The 21,781-nt window shown below is 39.3% G+C and overlaps 1 protein-coding gene and 1 pseudogene across 1 annotated transcript; both read right to left on the bottom strand.

Moving 5' to 3' along the window:
• Positions 1 to 10,457: 10,457 nt before the first annotated feature.
• Positions 10,458 to 11,460, bottom strand: LOC143885033 (protein PELOTA 1 pseudogene; annotated as a pseudogene).
• A 3,222-nt stretch (positions 11,461 to 14,682) lies between these two features.
• Positions 14,683 to 17,117, bottom strand: LOC143885032 (DUF641 family protein (DUF641)). Its single transcript, XM_077388984.1, has one exon. The coding sequence runs from the start codon at positions 16,859 to 16,861 to the stop codon at positions 15,422 to 15,424; it is 1,440 nt and encodes a 479-aa protein (XP_077245099.1). The 5' UTR covers positions 16,862 to 17,117; the 3' UTR covers positions 14,683 to 15,421.
• Positions 17,118 to 21,781: the final 4,664 nt, after the last annotated feature.

Raw genomic sequence — 21,781 nt, 5'->3', positions numbered from 1 at the left:
ATCAAATGAACGCTTTGGATCATCCAAACAATGTGGGCCCCCATTATTTGGATGATTTTTTGGTAGTGTTTGGATTCGGGTAGGGGCCCACATTATTTGGATGATCCAAAGCGTTCATTTGATGGGTCCTGACATAGATATGGTGTGCCCAAAAAATCAGCTCCATCGGATCATCCTAACCCTTCAATCTATGGACGAACCTTCAGCTGAGGGGGCAAACCTTAAACAAATTGAAACTACAGGGGTGTATTTGTCACGTTTTAAACTATAGGGGTGGAAGTGGATGTGTCAGAAACTAGAGGGGGTGTAAATGTAATTATCCCAAAGTTAAAAGTGAAAACCCACGCACCCACTGTTACTGTATGTGAGTGTAATTTTCTGCTTCTATGAGTTGAGTTGATTCAAGTGTTTGATTCAGCATTGTTTGATCGTAATTACAACATTGTTTGATTACAGCATTGTTTGATTCAAGTGTGATGTGAGTGTAATTACATCATTGTTTGATTCAACTGTAATGTGCGTGTAATTTCTGCTTCTATGAGTTGAGTTGCCTTGCCAAACAAGAATTTTCCATAAAAATTTGCGTCAACGTGAAAAAACCCGACCCGACCCGAACCGACCCGAGATTTATCATGGGTAGGGCCGGGTTTGGGAATCGTGGGTTTTCCGAAAAAAAACCCGACCCGACCCGACCCGAGATATTTCTCGGGTAGGGTTGGGTTCTCCAAAACCCGACCCGCCCGACCCGAGTTGCAGCCCTAGAAAATACTAGGGAAGTGAATATATCATCCTAACGATCATGTGGGTGGGCTCAAACAGGTTCATATTTCATTGAAGTTAATTTGTATCCAATTTCTCCCGAGAAGAAAAGTTAACGATATGAGCTTTTAGGGATAATTTTTTTATCATGGGACGACTGCGAGGGTGCAAAGCCTGCAAGGAGATAGTTAGGGCACCCACCGAGGAGACAAAGCTTCTTTACCTTTTACTGATTGATGTTTGCTCGTTGACAGACCCACTTGAATCTTATAAAAAAAAGGAATTGAAGACTTGTTAACAAGCTTCTCCTCCACCCATTTGTTCCTGGTTTTTGACTCTTCAACTTCTAGTCCTTTTCATTACTTTTCTTTTTCTACAAATCTTCTGCAGCCCTTTTCCTGCTGTTCCTGCTTTTCCAAGGCCGTATTACTTTTGTGGATAACAAAAAAAGTTACATTAGTTATGAGAATTATAGAGATTAGAACAGGCGCGTGCCTGGAGATATAAAACAAATTATTGGTGATTCACTGTAGCATCACATTGGCCTGTGGCATAGATTGAAACACAAACATGAAACATCGAGATTGGAGATTCGCCATGAGCCACAACTTCAACTGAACTCATGCTCGCATAAAGAGACATATTGATGGCGAGGGTACTCACTCGTTATGGGGATTAGATTTGTTTGGTTTCTGTTATCAGGCTAATTGGTGTTGTGTTTTAGTAAGTTTTAGTTGCAATAATGAATGGTTTAGAAGAATTAAAATGTAAGATCTTATATGGGCAATCATTGATCTAAGATCAATGGTCTAGATTGAAGAATGAGATTAAGTGTGAAATTTCTGGAGTACGTTGTCCGTTTCCACAGTAGTCAGTGAAGGGAATAAGAGTAATCAGTGCTTGAAGCTCATATAGCTCATATATATATATATATATATATGTGTGTGTGTGTGTGTGTGTGTGTGTGTGAGAGAGAGAGAGAGAGAGAGAGAGGGTTTGCTGCTAATGTCAACAGCTAGCTTAGCTGCTAACGTTAGCATAAAACAAGGGTGGGGCACATTGTTGGGGTGATCCTAAACAAGGGTGTGTACCAAAAATCAGCTTCATTGAATCATCATAGGATGTCCATTTGTGGGGGTGAAAATGGACAGATTCTGTTTGTCCCCTAATCTGCCCATTTTTTCACCCCACAAATGGACACCCTAAGATAATCCAATTGAGCTGATTTTTTGTGGACACCCTATCCATGATAGAGCCTTCCAAATGAATGCTTTGGATCCCCCCAACAATATGGGCCCGACCATGTTTTATGGTAACATTAATAGCTAAGCTTAGCTGCTAACGTTAGGATCAACCATTTCCTCATATATATATATATATATATATATATATATATATATATATATATATATATATATAGAGAGAGAGAGAGAGAGAGAGAGGAAAGTGTTGGTGAGCTTAAGCGCCCAATCACATTGGGGCCTACTTTGTTAGGATGATCCAAAGCATTCATTTGAAAGGCCCTTACATAGATGGGGTGTGTACCAAAAATCAGCTCCATAGGATCATCCTAACCCATCCATTTGTGGAGGTCAAAATGGACAGACATTATTTGTCCACAAATCTGCCCATTTTGTCCTCAACAAATGGAGGGGTTAGGATGATCCTATGGAGCTGATTTTTGGTACACACCACATCTATGATAGGGCCTTGCAAATGAATGGTTTGGATCACCACAGAAAATGTGGGACCCATGTGATTGGGGCGCTTAAGCTCACCAACACTTTCCTCATATATATATATATATATATATATATATATATATATATATATATATATATATAATGGAAGTTATACAAAACGGGCCACAAATGGAGCCAAAGGCACCACGATACTACCCGAAGAGTCCAGCAGGGATAGATTGCAAAAGAGATAAGGGCCTAGGGGCACCTGTAAACCGGATCAGAACTTGGGTGAGCATGGTCGGATGTTGATTGCAATGGATTACATACATGCATCACCAAATCTAGAGCCCACAATGCATTCCTGAATTTATTGTTTTTTTATTTATCTTCTTTGATTTCTCTTTCATTTATTCAATCCTCTATTCAGAAGTTAGCTTCCACATTAGTGTTTAAATGCTCTGAATCTTCATTTGATTAAAGTGATTATGTTATTAGTAAGTTGAGAAATAACGGAAGTTGAGCCTTGCGTGCTCATGCAGGTAACTCTACGGACATTGCGACTGCGACGGCTGTTACTGGCACCGATCTAGAAATACGAGTCCGGGCGTGACAGCAGTAGTGATCCCTATAATACTTAACTGAACTGGACCAGGCCACTAAAGATTGCAATGGATAACACTGGTCGAATGATCATGGATTGGACTGAGCGGCTATCCAAAATTAACTCTGACCTATTGGTTAAGAAAATAGACTCATCTTCTCAGGCAAACAGTTGGCCGGGGCTCTACAATATCCTTTTTTGAACCAGATATTGCATTTGCAGTGAACAATGTATGTCAATTCATGCATCATCCTACAACCATACATTGGGTTTTTGTTAGGCAAATTATATGGTATCTAAATCACACAATGCATTTTGTCTTGTTTATTCACTGAAGCCTTGACTTGGGATTACATACATATTCTAAGGTTGATTGGCATTGATTACATACATGCATCATCCTTTCTAGAGCACACAATCCATTCCTGAATTTATTGTTTTTTTATTTATCTGCTTTGATTTCTCTTTCATTTGTTCAATACTCTTTTCAGATGATCTTCTTAGGGTTCACTTGCATGTCATCTCAGGGATGATTTTTGCAATGGCACCCCTCAGTTTAGCATTAAAATCAAGAAGAATCGTATTCTGCAAGCTGGCCCGTTTCAGCCTTTTTCTCTAGATCCCTCGGAACCGTTGCGGGAGAATGGTCAACCCTAACCCAACCTGCCTCTAAATCTATCGACCCTAAACTCAACCCGCGTAACTTGTTTTTCCAAATCAGGTTGGGTTCCGGTTAACCCAGGACCAAACAGAAAAATACAAAAAGAGAAACATAACCCTAAGAAATCACAATAAAAATTGGAGGACAGAGGTTGGGTTTGGGTTGAGTCGGGTTCCCAATCCGAACTTAAATTGGGTTGGCTTTTCCCATCCCTAACCCAACGCAACCCAACCCAAGCAAATTCCAATCCAATTCGAGCCAAAATCAGGTTGAGCCCGACCCAAGTAGTACCCAAGAGGGATGGTTCAAGAGAGATTTGAGAGGGAAGCGGGTGAGGAGAGCATGTGATGTGATCAGAAAACAGAGAAAAAGAATTTTCTGTTTAAAACAGGGGGATTTGCTAGCGTCCACGACAAAACGCATTTCGCGGATGGATTGTTGTATGTGAGAGCAGCCGCCTTATGAATGAAGGCAAAATCTGCTAAAAAGTGAGCCTGTGTGGCTGCTCTCACATGCAACAGCTCATCTGGAAATGTGTTTTGTGATGGACGCTAGCAAATCCCTAAAACAGGTTTTCTGTCTACCCTGTTTTCAAACCTGTCTTCACTCACCTCCACTTCAAATCTGTCTTTCTCACCTGCTTCTCTTCCCCACTCTTACACTGGGTAAAGAAATATTCCTTTAATTTTTTTTGTCATGGTTGCCAAACATGCTAATAAATAATTGTTGGGTATATCATATAACCCATGTATGTTCTAATATAAGCCCAATAGGTAATGGACCAGGTGTAGTGGGCCCATTTGGGCTGGAGCCCATTAACCTCTTCTAACCCTAGTGTATCTCTATATATAGGGGCTGGAGGCAACAAACTTGGTATTCCAAACTAGATACCTTGGGTGTAATGCTTTAAGCATCCTGCTTAAACCCTAATTGCTCTAACAATCTTAAAGCATTAAAACCTAATTTTTTTTCTTCTACGTCGGCTCCTCTCGAGATTAACCATCGTCGGCGAAACCCATCTCAAACAGAGGGTTTCTCACGGAATCTACTCTGCCGTCGGTGAAACCCATCTCACCCAGAGAAGTTTGGTTTTGATCGTGGATTCTCACCCAGAGAAGTTTGTTTTTTGGTCGGTGGATTTTTCTCCCACAGAATTAGTTTTCTGTTGTGGGTTTCTCTCCCTCCTAGGCGATTTGGGCGTGGAGGAGAAGAAGTTGCAGGTTCTCTGTTTAAATCGGTTTGGGTGTGATCTTCTCCTCTTTCAAAATCTGTAAAGAAAAGGCGGAACTTGTTGGGTACACAAGAATCGGTTTTCAAGATTGGGCATACCCATCCTCCTGCAAAGACCAGCAGCCCTCTCTCCGTCGGATTTTTTTTTTTCCGTTGGTCTCCCCTGTTGCCGCCGGTTCTATTGGGGAGTTGCAGAAATTTGTCCTGTGTTTCTGTCTATTTGCTCGTCAAAGAAGAGGCGAAACTTGTTGGGTATAGAAGGATTCGGCATGGAGTTTTGATGGGTAGAAAGGAAATTTAATAAATTCTCTCAACCTCCTGTGGTGGGAGAATTGGATCCGAGGGGAGGTGAAGAGGCATCACCAGAGGGGTACAATAGTGAATTGGAGAGAGAGGGAGGGGTAAAGTTTATTGTCTTTTCTTCTTACCTTTCCATCTCCTGTTGGTCAAATCACTTGGTGTGGCCAAACCCCCCTTGGGCACATATTTGGACACCCCTTGTGACCGAATCTTGTGAGGAGCTATCGCTTGTGGTGGAAACTACTTTGGGGCTTGATTTTGGTAACCGAAAGTAGTTCTTGCAATTCGGATCACGGATACGGTTCTCTGGTTTGGTTTGCAATTTGGTTCTCTCCAATCAGGTGCACTCTTTCTATTTTTTTAATTTCATCTGAAATATCAAATGGAAAAGATTTCTATGCCTTTTGAGATGGTCAAACTTCACTCCTTTGGTGGATCTGAGTTTACCTCATGGACGCGAAAGACTCAATTCAGTCTAAAATACATGAACTGTTTCTACACTGTTTTGAGTACCTTTGCTGAGACGGATGAAGACGTTGATGAATCTCAATGGCTTAGGGATGAGGATTTCTGCAAAGACTACCTATTGAATTGTCTTTCAGATCGTCTTGCAGAAACCTATAGTAAATTTAACACTGCTAAAGCAATATGGGACAAATTAGATGCTCAATTCAAGGAGGAGGAATTGTCCAAGACCCATCTGGTGGACAAATTCATAGATTTCAAGTTTCAAGAAGACAAGGAAATCACTCCTCAAGTTACTGATCTAGAGAATTTGAGATCTAAGTTGAATAATGAAAAAATAGCTGTCTGTGATTCGTTTCTTGTGGGTGCAATTATATATAAATTACCATCTGCGTGGCATTCTTTCAAAACCGAGATGTATCGGAAAAAGGTGCAAGTGGGACTGGATGATCTCAAACGATTCATTCGAATCGAAGATGAGAATCGAGCTAGGAATAACTTGGAGATGGTTAGACAGCAACAATCTGCTGCTAACGCGGTAATGTATCCCAAGAAATTTCCTCAGAAATCCAAGTCACCTAAAAGTGAACATCCCAAGTTGGAGGCCAAAAAGACTATCTTTCAGAAAAAGAAGGGCAAGTGCCACAACTGTGGGAAATTGGGTCATTTTGCTGCAGAGTGTAAACAACCTAAGAAGGCTAAATCTGACACACCACAAAAGGAAGCTCATATGATGGTGGGCAGTGCTGCGCCTAAGACTTTTATTGCCATGTTAGGCAATGGTAAGGCTAGTACTTCTTCAGACTGGTGGTTACATACAGGAGCCACCTGCCATGTTTGCAATTCGAAGAAACTACTTACGGATGTTGTCGGCGTGAGAGAGACCGTTACAGTGGCTAGTGGAGCTGAGACAACGGTGACTCACACTGGAACTGCGAACCTGGTCCTTTCTTCAGGTAAGATACTAACTTTAAAAACTGTTAAAGTAGTTCCTGCTATTCAAAAGAATTTAATTTCTATTAGTCTTTTAGACAATGCTGGCATGTGTTCATCTTTTTTGGGTGGTAGAGTAACTTTAACTGTTAAGTCTTACTATTTTGCTGTGCTTTCTTACTCGATGGTATGTATAGATTGAGTTTAGCAAATGAAACCGTTAGTCAGGTTAGTTCCACTTTAATTGATCCTAAGTTGTTACACACTAGATTGGGACATGTGAACTATAGAAAACTGGTCAAACTTGCTAAAACTTATAATATACCTTTAGATACATCGATTAGATTCGACAGATGTGAAGTGTGTGCACAAACCAAGATCACTAGAAAACCTTTTCGTTCGGTTTCTAGGAGCACACAACTTCTTGAGTTAATACATTCTGACCTCTGTGATTTTAAAAGTTTCACTACTCGAGGTGGTCGGAAGTATTTAATCACTTTTATAGACGATTTTTCTAGATATTGTCATATTTATCTCATAAAATCGAAAGATGAAGCTTTTGATAAATTTAAAATTTTCAAGAATCGTGTTGAAAATCAATTGAACTTGAAAATTAAGCGATTTAGGAGTGATCGAGGAGGAGAATACACTTCGACAGAGTTCAAGGAATTCTGTGCCTCTCAGGGCATAATACTTGAAACTACTGCTCTTTACTCACCTCAATCTAATGGCATAGCTGAATATAAGAACCGGACGTTAACTGAAATGTTAAACTCTATGTTATTGACAGCTGGCATGCCTACTAGCTATTGGGGAGAAGCAGCTTTAACTGCAAATCACATCCTGAATAGAGTACCACACTCTAAGTTGCCCTCTACTCCTTATGAGTTATGGCATAAACATCCTTGTAGATATGACACTCTTAAGACTTGGGGCTGTATTGCTTATGTGCGGATACAAGACCTTAGGAGACCTAAGGTAGGACCTAGAACCAACACTTGTGTTTGTCTAGGTGGTGCAGAAGATAGTGCTGCTAATCGGTTTTTGGATCTATCTACCAATTTGGTTATAGAATCTAGAGATGCAGTATTCTTTGAGAATAAATTCCTCAGAGATCATGGTTTGAACCTACCTGGCGATACTGAGATGGTTACAGAATCGCATGTAGAGTTTGAACAGAATACTTCTGACACCTGTCCTACACTGATATCTACATCAGAACCTTTAAGAGTTTCTACAAGAGATAGAGTACCCAAGAACTTTGGTGAGGACTTTGTGACCTACCATGTAGAGAATGATCCATCAACCTATAAGGAAGCGATGAGATCTAGGGACTCTTTGTTGTGGGCAGAAGCCATTGATGATTAAATGAGCTCTCTGTTACAAAATCAAACTTGGCAGCTAGTCGATTTGCCAAAAGGGGCTAAGACTGTGGGCTGTAAGTGGATTTTGAAGAAGAAACTTAATCCTGACGGATCCATAGCTCGGTATAAAGGACGTTTAGTAGCTAAGGGCTATACTCAAGTCAGTGGGATAGACTACTTTGATGTTTACTCACCGGTCTGTCATTTGGCAACAATAAGAATTCTTCTTGCTTTGGCTTCTATTGAGAAGTATGTTGTGCATCAAATGGATGTAAAAACAGCTTTCCTTAATGGAGACCTCACAGAGGAAATCTACATGAACCAACCTGAAGGGTTTGTCATGGAAGGTTTCGAGAACAGAGTTTGTAAGTTACATAAATCTTTGTATGGTCTTAAACAAGCACCTAAATTGTGGCATCAAAAATTTGACAAGGTAGTAAAGAGCTTTGGTTTTCAGAACAGTTACTCAGATAAATGCCTTTACTATCGTTCTGTGTCGAATAAGGTTGCGATTATTTGTTTGTATGTAGACGATATGTTGATTCTTGGTTCCGATCTCTCTGTAGTGAGTGACGTGAAAATCACTTTAGCTCAAGAATTCGACATGAAAGATCTTGGTGTGGTTGACACCATTCTTGGTATGAAAGTAAGTTTTGAAAGGCAAGGGATTACTCTTAGCCAAGCCCATTATATTGAAAAACTACTTTCTACATGGGGATACAGTGAGTGTAAACCGATTGAGACACCATTTGATTATACCAAGAAGTTGATCTCTAATGGAGGAGACAATGTGAATCAGTTAGATTATTCTAAACTGATTGGTAATCTCATATATGCTATGAGTTGCACTAGACCAAATATAGCATTTACAGTTGGCATGCTGAGTCGTTTTACTAGTAATCCTGGCCATGAGCACTGGGATGCCCTTATGAGGCTGATGAGATACCTTAAGGGTACTCAAGGATATGCTCTATGTTATACTGGCCATCCTCTTATCCTGGAAGGGTATTCTGATGCATCATGGGGATCAGAATTAGGAGACAGTAAATCTACCAGTGGTTATGTTTTTACACTGGGTGGAGCCGCTGTTGTATGGAAGTCAAAGAAACAGACTTGTATTGCTCTGTCATCTATGGAATCAGAACTTTATGCTTTAGCTTCTACAGGAGATGAAGCAGAGTGGATAAGAGATCTGATCCTGGACATTCCATTGACCCATTTAAAGATTAACTTTTTAAGTTTGTTCTGTGATAATCAAGCTACAATTACGATTGTGAAAAACTCACTCTTTAATGGTAAGAGGAGACATGTCAGGCTGAAACATGCCACGCTGAATTATCTTCCAGAACAAGGTATTATCACTTTGGTTGATGTGAGATCAAAGGATAATATGGCCGATGCTCTTACGAAGGGACTGAACAAAGATCGAATATTCAAAATTGTGGGGGAGATGGGGTTAAAGACTGTGTAAACGTGTCTTAACCTACATTCATATTATTTTGAATTTTTTGAATCTCCCTATCTTGGCCAAGATAAGCACTTGATATGTTTCAATGATGTTTACAGTTATCTTTATGTCATTCCACATTTGATGACATGTCCTTCTTGGGAAAGGTTGTTTCATTCCAAACTTGATGATACAGCTTAACTCAATTTGGATATGATGCCTGTAACATTCCAAATGGAAACATGGAATGATTCTTTGTAAAGAAACTGTTTAGGTCTGGTTCTTGATTGAAACTTGACATTGATGCTTATTGATATTGATATTTATTTTTCAGCCATTATGAAATTGTACTAAGTTCTTCTGGTAGAACTAGATACTTTTAGTAAAATACACAAATGATTTGATTCATTTTTTAATGAAATTCATATTTGATAATTTACAGGAATTGGCGAAAATGGAGGAGATTGCCTCAATTTGGATCTTGATGAGGATGACTTACTTGATGAGTGAATCCTTATAGTGCAGTGGAACTATTATTTTCTTTTCCGTTGATTAAATAGTTCACCTACATATAAAACTGCTTATGTTTGAGTTTATATTATTTCTAAAACTCTTGGTTATTCTTTAAAGTATTTTTGTTTTCAGTTGGATTACAAATCTTTATTGATATGGTGATATGGATGATTCAATAATTTTGTTTGGACATCACATTATCTATCTATTGGATTGTGCTATATGTAGAACATAGGAAGAGATTGTTGGGTATATCATGTAACCCATGTATGTTCTAATATAAGCCCAATAGGTAATGGACCAGGTGTAGTAGGCCCATTTGGGCTGGAGCCCATTAACCTCTTCTAACCCTAGTGTATCTCTATATACAGGGGCTGGAGGCAACAAACTTGGTATTCCAAACTAGATACCTTGGGTGTAATGCTTTAAGCATCCTGCTTAAACCCTAATTGCTCTAACAATAATAACTTACTCTAAATGAAGAAGATAAGCGTAATCTCTGAAGGGACAAAGTCATTTTGACACATTCAAATAATAGTGCATAAAAATAATGGATACATTCATATTCTCATCATCACATCTCAATGTCATCCAAATCTGGTAGTGAAAACCTTAGAATGGCCGCTATACCTGTCAATTGTCCCAGTTGCTCTCCGGAATCATGCATGGAAGAAAGAATGTGTGCATTGCCCCGCGAAGCCTTCACTGACTCAACCAAATTAACATATTTTTGCCTTGTCTTTATATCTGCATTCCTAAAAAGATCATCCGTAATTAAGAGAGTTTGAACAGCCATTTTCTCATGAGCAAACTCAACATGCTTAGGCCCATAACAAGCACGAGCTGCATCATTCGAAAGCATGTCGAAAAAACCCTCAAGTGCACTAACCTCCTCTGCGGCTTTTGTATCTTTTATCAGACTCATTACATTGGGAGGATCCAAAGCATCCTTCAAACTATGCTTGTACCTAGAACTAGCATGCGAAAGAATTATTCGCGATTTATTTTCTATAATCGATTTCAAACCTCGTCTTTCTGCTTCCAAAAGCAAATACCCATGAAACTGATCTTTTGAGAATCCTGGACTCGCAATAACAGCGCAACGAACAATCCCAAAATCAATATACTTTAGAAAAGCTTGCAAAACATTCTCAAAAAACTTATTCAAAGCCACTCACTTCATAAGAAGCAATAGCGGGTCCGTGCTTTCGTGGAATTGAAGCTTCTATCTTAGCACGAGTAGTTGTCACACTATTACTGATAAGAAATATGTGTGCAAGTCCCTGTTGCGTCAAAACGAGTGCGAGATCAGCTGAATTTTCAGATGATTTACCAGCTTGTTTGAGCATGTCTAAAGCCCATGAATCCCAAATATCTTTCTTCAAAACAAAAGGCTTATGTTGCTCGATCTCTAGAGTATGGAATTGGCCAATATTTACATGTTCATTGGATTCGAGTTCTCTTCTTTGCTCAAGTGTCACAATAAAGAACCCAGTCCCTTTTTACTGCGACCCTCTATTCCTCTAATGAGAAACCAATAAAAAATGAAAATAACTCATAATCAAGGAAATAAATTAATGGGCTAATTGGTCAAAGGGCTCACTGGGGTCCATCTCTATCTTGGCTAATTTCCATTATGGCCCACATGTTTTCGATTTGATTCGAGGAAGGATTAGAATCGTTCAATGAGGGTGGGAGTGGGCCCCACTTGTAGAAACCTTGCATATGTTCTAATACGGATTCCCTGTATGTGAAGGGTTTTGAAGTAAAATATGATTATTTAAAAGACAATGACCAGGGAGAAAGTCACTTTCACGATCAATAGTAAAAGGTAACTTTTGGGTCCTTAGATGGTCTCATCTGTAGGATAAAGGACTACAAAAATCAACAATTTATTCATTTGGGGAACCTTTAATGAGGCTTGATGGATCAATGGCCTAGGATCATCCAATCGAAGTGTTATCAATGAACATTTGACAGGAATTAACGGATCTGGATCTGGATCTGATCAAGTACACAGACACATCTGGGTCCGAATAGAATACTTTTTGGAAGGAACTTGACAGTCCCTAGCATTTTAACAATCTCCTTTTTTTATGAACAAAATAATCATAACCAAAGGCACACTTGGCATATGTGCTTGGTGATCAGGACAATAGATCTGATAGGCTCGATCAGAGGAAGACCCAGTGGGTCAGGGTCCGACACAACCAAGATCTCATTAGCAAGATTGAGGCATGCGATAAACAATGCCTAGAAGATATTTAAAAAAAGTTTTTATATCATGCATGATTACCGGTTTAGAATCATCTGATTAGGGTAACCAAGGGCAATAGGATGGATTTGTGATGGCAAACATATATAGACCAGGTCACAGTACAAGTGGCAATGGATCCATCGATACAATGATCATTTTCCTTACCTAAAACAATGTTCATCATCTGATCAGGGTAACCAAGGGCAATAGACCGGGTCACAGTACAAGTGGCTAAGGATCCATCAATTCAATAAGCATTTTCCTTACCGAAAATAATGCTTTATATGAAATTATTTTTATGAACGTTCTTCCAATTGATGGTAGGATGAAAGACATCTAAATCCCCATCCATCCATGTGTAACTGCTGTTCAACGCCCAAAGAAGAGATTGGATCATGTGTTTGTTGATAGTGAGGTGGGAAGTATTATGTGGGGGCACTTCTGTTTTTTTAGGGAGGTTCCCCTGATCCAAAACCAAACTATCATTGCCAAGCTTGTCCAATGGTTCCGGGATAGGAAAGAGGAAAAGTAAATCAACTTTTGGTTTTGTTCCGAAGATTATTCCTACTATTATACTGTGGGAGATACGGAGGGAAAGATGTAAAAGAATGAAGGAAGGCAAAGGCAGACCTATTAACATCATCACAAAGGACTTCATGAAATGGAGAAACTTACTAGCAGAGACTTTCTCTCCATCCTCGAATTGCACTAGTTAGGAAACCTAGGCCCTCAATAAAATCGATATTTCTCCTAAGCCGAAAAACTGATTAGGATGCTTCAAGTGGATAAAACCCAAAAAAGGCGAGCTCAAGCTAAAAATATATAGGCGGGGCGTCTAAGGGCAACCCTGGCACGTTGGGAGGAAGGGGAGCTCTGTCGCAGCAGAAGCTAGAAGCATGCTTGATGGTCTTAGGTACTGTAAAGCACTCAGTGTGACGAACATATGGATAGAAGCTGATATCAAGTGCCGATTGATATGCTCAAAGACAATAATGACCCCCCTTGGTCCATTAAATTTATCTGGTAGGAACTACGCTGTCTCGTCCTAGAGTTGAAGCTGAAGATGCCTCATCAATACAGAGAGGCCAATCTAGTTTCGACCTATTGGTCAACTATGCTTGTGATAAGAATTCTAATAATACATTTAGGCACTGGAGGGATCTTCTTACTAGCGCTAGGGGTGCTTTAAGATGTGATGGAGGGATCTTCTTACTAACGCTAGGAGTGCTTTAAGATGTGATGCCTTGAGTCTTCCAAGTATTCAATGTAAGTAATTCCAATATATCTATGAGTTTTGAGGTACGGCAAGATGTCCCCCTCTTGTATTTTTTTTTGCCTTATCAACAGATTTTTCCATATAATAGTTTTAAATGATATAGATAAATGGCTTCAAAAGCAGCCTCAATGTCCCATTGGCAAATAATCATATTCACAAATAAGGACCAATTTTTACGGCATCCAAAGAGATCCTTAATAACCAAAAGATTTAAATATAATACCTCTACTAACATCGACGAGAATGGTCTGATGCGGAACACACAAGCCTAACTTTCTCCGTGGGTGAATCTTATCCCCATTCGATAGAGATGAAACTGTGAGAAGTAGAGCCTAACTGACCTCATCACCTCCTAAGATGTCAATGCAAGAGATCCATCATGTTTATGGGTGTCAATGGACACAGACGGTCCGAAAGGATCCAAACATTAATGGACAAAATTCAGGCTAAGCAGCTGGATCCAAATCGTGATCATTGAATATATATATCCTGAGGTCTGAAATTATATAGTATCATGACCCAGATGTAGCCACAAAATCTGATGTTATGAATGTACAGAAATACAGTTCATTTTTTAAATCATTCATGCCTAGTCGTGAGGGATATTTACACAGCGTTTAAAACCCCTACTCAAAACGCAAACAAAGTTTCATTTTTCTGCTTTTTTGTTTTGATGGAGATTCTCCTCTCAGTCTCGAGTTTCTTCCCTCCCCTAACCCTAAGCCCTAACCGTGTACAACGTAAGTAAGAACTATGACACCCTGATGGATGTCCAATTCGAAATGGATTGTCACCCCCCACTAAGAAAGTAGGATCTGAATATCACTCTGAAAAGGATCTGGCCAAAGGGATCCAAACGGATCGTGACCAAGATATAGGTAGATCCTATCTAAAGCAAAACCCCTGACACCCCTAGTCATGTTATCAGCCAAGGCTAGAATCTTAAACAAGTACATTAACTGAACAGTTGGAAAAGAAAGTCTCTTCGAATGCAGCAAGCAATGAATTGCATAAAATATGCACCTGAAGTTTGTGCCAAGCTATGCCACATCCAGCTATGTTGAAACTATAGATGACAACCTCCTCGAGCAGGACTAGCCCACAACCTAGGTGCAAATCAAAAACTGTTAGTAATACTTGAATAGAAATGTTACCACACACAGATCAGATCAACCATGGGATGGATGATAAGTTTGTAGGAAAAGACTGAGCTTGTTTAGATCAGATTGGATGAAAGAATGCTTTTCATTTCACCCTAGATACAGGAATGGGTAAACTATTTTACATCCCGCCTTAATCATTGCCAAGTTCCTTCACAATCTGCTCTACACTGCTACTCCCCACCATTGAATCTAAAATGAAGATTTAAGGCCAAAAAACAAAAACACTTTTGCTTTCAGAAAACACCCTCAACGCCAGTTAGGAGGCATCACATGACTCCATTTCTAGACATGAACTCTGAAGAATTTCAGAGAAACAGCAAAGCTCTACAGATCCTAATCTAAAGTATTAGACCACACCCAATACAAAAATGAGTTGATGATTCTTGGACAAGATCCTAACTTGAAGCCCATAACTCACTGAAAGGCTAGTCTGCAAAAGTGACTGATCCGTGTTATTTCCAACCAACAGAGCGAGTGGCACAAAAGGAAAAGCTAAGCAAACACCTCCCAATCCAAACAAAATCAACAAGGAGATCTCAAAGTTTGATGGTGATCGAGCAAATGAGAATTCAAATGTGTTTGTATTCAAGTATTGGGTTGGCCCCTGGCACTTGGAGACAATATATTTACTAAAATGCTCGACACCCAATTCACAAATGGAGCATTTGGTTTCTACCTCAATATGAATTCTTCTTCTATTGATGCATAGCGTACAGATTTTTTTTTAATTTTTTTTTCCATTTTCTTGTACAATGTCGAATGAGGAATTAATCTTCACATTTCATGCCAGTTAGATACACTTGACACTGAATGACTGTCTTGCCAACTCTAAAACCCGGAATTACAGTAAATCCTACCTTCGGCCTCCTCCCACCATTCGAATTCAGCAAAATACCCCCGCGAGTTATACTTTCCATGTAAACCACAGAGAAATCCACCTCTGTTTCCACCTGAAAAATCCCAACCGTGGGATCAAACGAGAACGCCAACTTATGAAGCATCCATATCGAGCTAGCCATGTTCACAAACGACTCATAGAGAGTACTCGAAGACCCCCAACAATTCAATCCCAACAACTCATTCTGATCCAAATTTCTAAACATTGAGGACTCCATGCTTGGGTGAATGAGCTGCTGATACTTCTTCTCACAAAATCTCGCAAAATCACAATCAGGACTCCTATTTAACAGCTCTAGGGCATCGATCGACCCATGCTCAATGAATTGCATCAAAAATTTCTTTCTCTTGACACCCAAATTAGAAACCTCTGATCCAATTTTATCCCCTTCCAAACCAAAATTCTCCAACCCAAAACCTCCAAACATCCCCAAACAAATGTACGACAAGAACGCATATCGATTATGCCCTCTCTTCGCATAATCAACATCTTTATAAACAGAATTCGCGGCCAATTCCAAATCCCACCCTGCTTTCTTCATCAAATCAATCAAAATTTTCGTAAAGCTATGCGCCGCCCTACAAACATCCTGTAACACAGAATCAAATAGACTCACAGACAACAGCAACTCAGGAGAGGAAGAGTCACAATAGTGCAATCTCTTCTCTAACCTAGAATTCGATCTCTCAATCATTTCAAGCCGCTGTCTAAGCAGCGCAGCCTCAGCATCCTTTCGATCAATATCGGATTGTAGCCTATTGAAAACCATCTCGAAAGATCGTAGCAAGCTCTGGTTCTCCTCAACCTGAGCTTCTAAGTGGGAAATAGGACTGAAATCCAAATTAGGATTAGGGTTAGGGTTTTTATGAAATTCAACATAGGATTGTTTGATCTGTGAGAGGCGTTGGAGGTGCGAAACTGCGGCTCGATCAGCGGCCTGTAAGCTATCAGCATCGAATGGAGAGTGAGCTGTTTGTAGATGAAGGTATGAAGCTTTGAAGGAGGAGGTTGTGGCGAAAAGAGAAGAAATTAGGGTTTCTAGGGTTTGGACATCTGGTTTAGGGTTAGGGTTAGGGTCCTTACCTGGGGATTGGGTGGTGATGTTGCCGGAGTCCGGTTTGATGACGACGACTTTCTGGCCGGTGATGATTTCGTCGGCGGAGTCGAGGAGGGAGAGATCAATTTCCTCGGTGGGTTCGTTTTCTTCTTCGGCGAAAAATTCGATGGTTTTGGTTTTGAAAGCGAGGGCGAATTTTTGGAACATTTCTGAGATTTGTGGGGGTTTTACAGATCCCTCCATTTGCAGCATTTCCACGCTCTCTCTTTTTCTCAAAGGGTTAGGGGAGAAAAGTTAAGGATTGAAAGGGGAGAGGAGAGGGATTGAGTTTCATTTTTCTTCTATCGCTCTCTGTGATTGGAGGGTTGAGGAAAGTGATGGAAATGAGAGAGGAGGGTTTTACTTTTTAGTTGGCTTAGCTTTATTCTTTTAGTCCTTGTTTAAGTAAGGTATGTTTGTTGAGTGAGTATTGAGAATGTGAAAAGAGGTCTAAAGGAGATAGAAGCAGTGTTAGGAAGGCTTGTTTTAGTTCTTTATTAGGACTTTATGAATCTTCTTCTTGCCAAGGGAATCTGATCAGCTGCATTGTTTTCTTCTTAAGCTGATGTTACCCTTTGACTTATGCCCTGTTTGGTTTGCAAGAAAAATATTTCTGATGGAAGGGACATAATAAGATTCTGGTTAATTTAGAGGGATTTATCATCACAAATTGAAGATCCCTTTAAAAGAAAATTGAATAGGGTTGGTTCAATTTATCTTTATTAGTGTAAAAAAGGGTAGGAATTTTTAGAATTATTTTTTCTTTCAAAACTATTCTAGGAAATTCCTGCAACCCAAGCAGGGCCTAACTTCTTCCTAGTAATGAGATACCAAGTTATTATTAATCATGGTGCGAAATATCAGCCATTTAAAGGTAGGACTGCAGCTTGGGTCTTCCCAACCCTAACACCACCGGCTTAACCCGATTTCAACTGGGGTTGGGCTGTGTTAGGGCCCGATTAAATTCAAGGTTGGGTAAGGGTTGAGACCTTCAACAACACAATCCCAATCCGAACCCAATCACGCCCTCCTAATCTTATAATAATTTTATTTCGACCCGTATCTACCTGTTCTGACCCCAAACCTAGTATCTTTTTATTTTTTTTATTTTTTTTTTGTATTTTTCTCTCTTTTTGCCCTAGGCTAACCCGAATCCAACCGGACCGACCAAACCCGAGTTGCACCCCTAATTAAAAGGGCACCAATTCGAGGGTTTAATGGTTCAATGGGTAGAACTTCTGAATCTTGAGCCATCAATAGTGGGACCCGGCGAATGCTCTGGATCAATGGGCCCTGCTTGTACTTTTCAAGGCTAGTATAAAATCGGTTTTACAATCAACGGTAAAAGGCGATTGGTGTATCCTGTTTATCCTGGAGAACATCATGATGTGACCCACATGGTGTTGGTCCCATCCCAAGCAGAGATCGTTTGATCGTTGAATGATCCATTTACCATCCTCGTTTGATCGTTGGATGATCCATTTACCATCCTTCCTTTGTGAGGAGTCAAAAAAAAAAAAAAAAAAAAAAACTAGGATGGTTCATTGCTTTATATATTTCTCGTCCATGATTCATCAATCCCAAAGTCTCTTTATGAGGCTTGTCGGATCAAGTGCCTAGCAAGGTTGTTCTCAAGGCATTTGCTTAGAGTTAAAAATTGTTCGGATCAAGAGATATGATCACCTAAACCAGGCAGAAGTGAGGCACAATAAGTATCTTTTAGGGAGTGTAAACGTGACTTTCATGTCATCATCTTTCATTAAGAGGTGTTTTGCAACTGTGCATGTGTCGTAAGAGAAATAAAATGATGGCATGTTTGCTACTTTTCAACTGAAATGCACCTCTCATTTCAGTTGAAAAGTAGCAAACATGGATTTCTTTAGTCTGAAGAACAGGTTGTGTAAATATAAAAGGTGTTGTGTAGGTGATGATGTTGGTGTAGCCGTAGCGTATAAAGTAAGGGAAATTGAATAAAAAAAACAAGGTGTGAAAGTTTTTATAATTGATACCATATCTAATCTACTTACCCATCGATGTCTTTCCAGAACCATTAATCCTATCCTATGCTGGTAAATGATATGGGCACACTCCTATTTTGATAGAGATTGTTTCTTCACCTGGTCACAACTAGTGCATCGCTCAAAGTCAGACCTTGTGTAATGAAACTTTGTTTTCTTTATTTAATAGGTTCTAAATAACTCTTAACATCCAATTAAGTAAGTGTTTAATAAAGTGAGGAAGGGCATGATCAAAGGTATGAGGTTATGATTTTCCACACTGATAATGTAAACATTTATGGGAGACTCTAATGATAGTTGGGCCGCTGATCAAGGAAGAAATTTGTTGTATTGTTGTCCGTGAGTCACGGCCTAATGTGTCATTACAACTCAAATTTGATTTGCACTGGGCCCACTTTCACTCCAACTCTGTCCGGCCCCACTTTCACTCCAACTCTGTCTTTCCGGATTAGCTAGACAATTTCCTTAAAACCCATTTCGCGGCTCACTTTTGCAGTAGAAAACACCCACACAATCTCACTTTTTAGCAGTTTTTCTCTTATTCATTTTATTCATCTGAGGTGGGTGCTCTCTCATGCAAAAGTGAGCCGCAAAATGGCTTTCCGAAAAATTGCCTAGCTAATCCCATATCTGTATACTTCGACAAGTGTATGTGATAATTGGGGCCACAATATTGTGGGGTTTACAAGTAACAGCGGTCAGATTTCGCGTGCATTGGATCAAGGACTACAAAGATCAACGGTCAGATTTCGCGTAAGATCTAACAGTGGCCCACCAGATCAACGACCTTGATAAATAAATAAAAAAGTGTTGCCAAATACCAAGACTTTGAAGTGGTTGGTCTTAATCGCTTTGAAGAAGATTCGTTTAGATTGTCTTCGAGATAATAATGTTTAGTAGAGTTAAGCACGCGAGATTAAAACATAAGATTAGATCTGATTTTTTTAAGTGCATGGGATGCATTAAGAAAAGGAGGAAAATCATTGTTAGGTGCTGAGTTAGGTAAGGAGAGGAAACAGATCACCTCAAACTTCAACTGAATGTGGCCTTGCTCCGTTACAAGGTAAATTGTGGTTCCAGTCCACTTTAACACGCCCTTTCGTTACATTGATTGTATAATCCAAGATTGTAAATTCCTGGGTTTTAAGGGCTAAAACCTGGATTTTATAAGCTAAAACCTGAATTTTATAATCCATGATTGTAAAATCCTAACTAAAACCTGGATTTTATAAGGCAGGATTGTAAAAATCCAATTTTTCGCTTATAAATTCCAAGTTTTAGCTTATAAAATCTAGGTTTTAGCTTGTAAAATCAAGGATCTCTCTCTCTCTCTCAAATGAGAAATAAGAAAATTCCATCACTCAACCGGACTCACTTTCACCTTAGCCAAGTGTTCAACAGAGTCCGAGTTTTGCCCAATCAAGTTAATGAAAAACTCCTTTGACTCTTCCCAGCTAATAAAAATTTGATTCTATTAATCATTAACTTGCCAAGCCAACTCTATTAAGCATTAGCCCACTTAATTAATGACTAGTGAGTATCATTATATTCAGGTACAGCTACTAAAAGTTCCTTTTCATATTTTATTTTCATGCTTAGCTGACATTAGTATTGATGCTTTATCCTGAAGGACAAAACAAAAGGCTAAGAGGATAAAAACAAAGACATGCCAAATGCAGACTAGTAGAAGAAGACAGGTTAGGACGTCTCTCCTATTCCCAATCATTCAGACCACCATCTCTCTCCTTCACCTTGAAAGTACCTTGTTGTCTGCCCACATGCACATTAGACCATGTTTGGCTACCGTGTTTGCTAAAAAATTGCTAAAAAAAGTTTTTGGGCCCGGGTGTGTCACAGAACAAGACTACACTCAGGCCATGTTTGGCTAACGTGAAACCATGAAAATTATTCCATGGAGTAATCATACGTGAGAAGGGCAGAGAAAGAGGGAGAAGAAGAGACTTAATATTAGAGAATTAAATCAGATCCATGTTCTAAAAAGATTGGGCAACTAAATTAGATTAGATTAATCTCTTTATATTGTTATCTTTATCTTCCTTTGATTGGGTTAAATGCTCTTTATAAACACTGTTAAGGTTGATTGTAATTATCCAAGGATAATGGAAATTTCATTCCTTATCACTTGAATAGTTGGAAGTGGAGAGCATCGGAATCCCTGAAAAAATAATACCTACTTAAAATTGATATTTTCTTTTCCAGATATTTAGGAGCTCTTCATGCTTCTTTCTAGGGGTGTCAATGGACCCAGTGGTCTGATGGACCACCCGAATACGAACTTAAACGGACAGGATCTAGACAAATTACAAGATTACTGGTCTCGATTAGTTATCCATGACTGTGAGGGACCCAAAAAATCTTTAGAATTAATACCCACAGTTAGGGGTGTAAATAGATATTCGGAAATTCGATTACCGTCCGCATCCGAATCCGTTTAAAGCGAATATTATCCGAATCCGTTTCAAGCGGATATTATCCGAATCCGTTTATGAGATATCCGGCTCTCAGCGGATGCGAATCTGGTAAATGGTATATCCGATCCGTTTAACATCCGAATCCGAGAAGTAAATCCTTTTTATTTATTATTGATAATATCATTAATATTTATTTTTAGTAATGACACACTATCTTTTGTTTTTATAAGAAAAGTGAATATTCTTTTTAGAAAAATAAAAATAAAAAGAAAAATAGCCCAAACCCATTCCATCAAAATAACCCAAACCCATTCCATCATATACAAAAAAAAGAAGGAAAAACCCAAAGACCACTACCAACACTATCATACATCCCCATCGCATCCCTCTGTCTCTCTCTCTGCCTTTGTTTTAAAAGGAAGAAGATGATCTCATATATTTTAAGGTTTGAGAGTTAATTTTGTGAAGAGAATGTAGAGGTCTAGTTTTAGGATTTGGAAAATTCATTCGAGTAAGTAGGAGAAAAAAGATAAGTGCTGCAATAAAATATTCGAATTTACCGGATAAACGGATACGGATAATATCCAAATTCGAACAATATCCGACGGATACGAATTCGGTAATAGATATTAAATATCCGTCGAATCCGAATCCGAATTCGTATAGTGTATACTGTAATCGAA

Source organism: Tasmannia lanceolata, unplaced genomic scaffold (assembly GCF_043159265.1).
Source record: "Tasmannia lanceolata isolate RefF3 unplaced genomic scaffold, GAP_Taslan_0.1 ptg000008l, whole genome shotgun sequence".
Lineage (NCBI taxonomy): Eukaryota > Viridiplantae > Streptophyta > Magnoliopsida > Canellales > Winteraceae > Tasmannia > Tasmannia lanceolata.
This window is presented reverse-complemented; position numbering and strand designations above follow the sequence as displayed.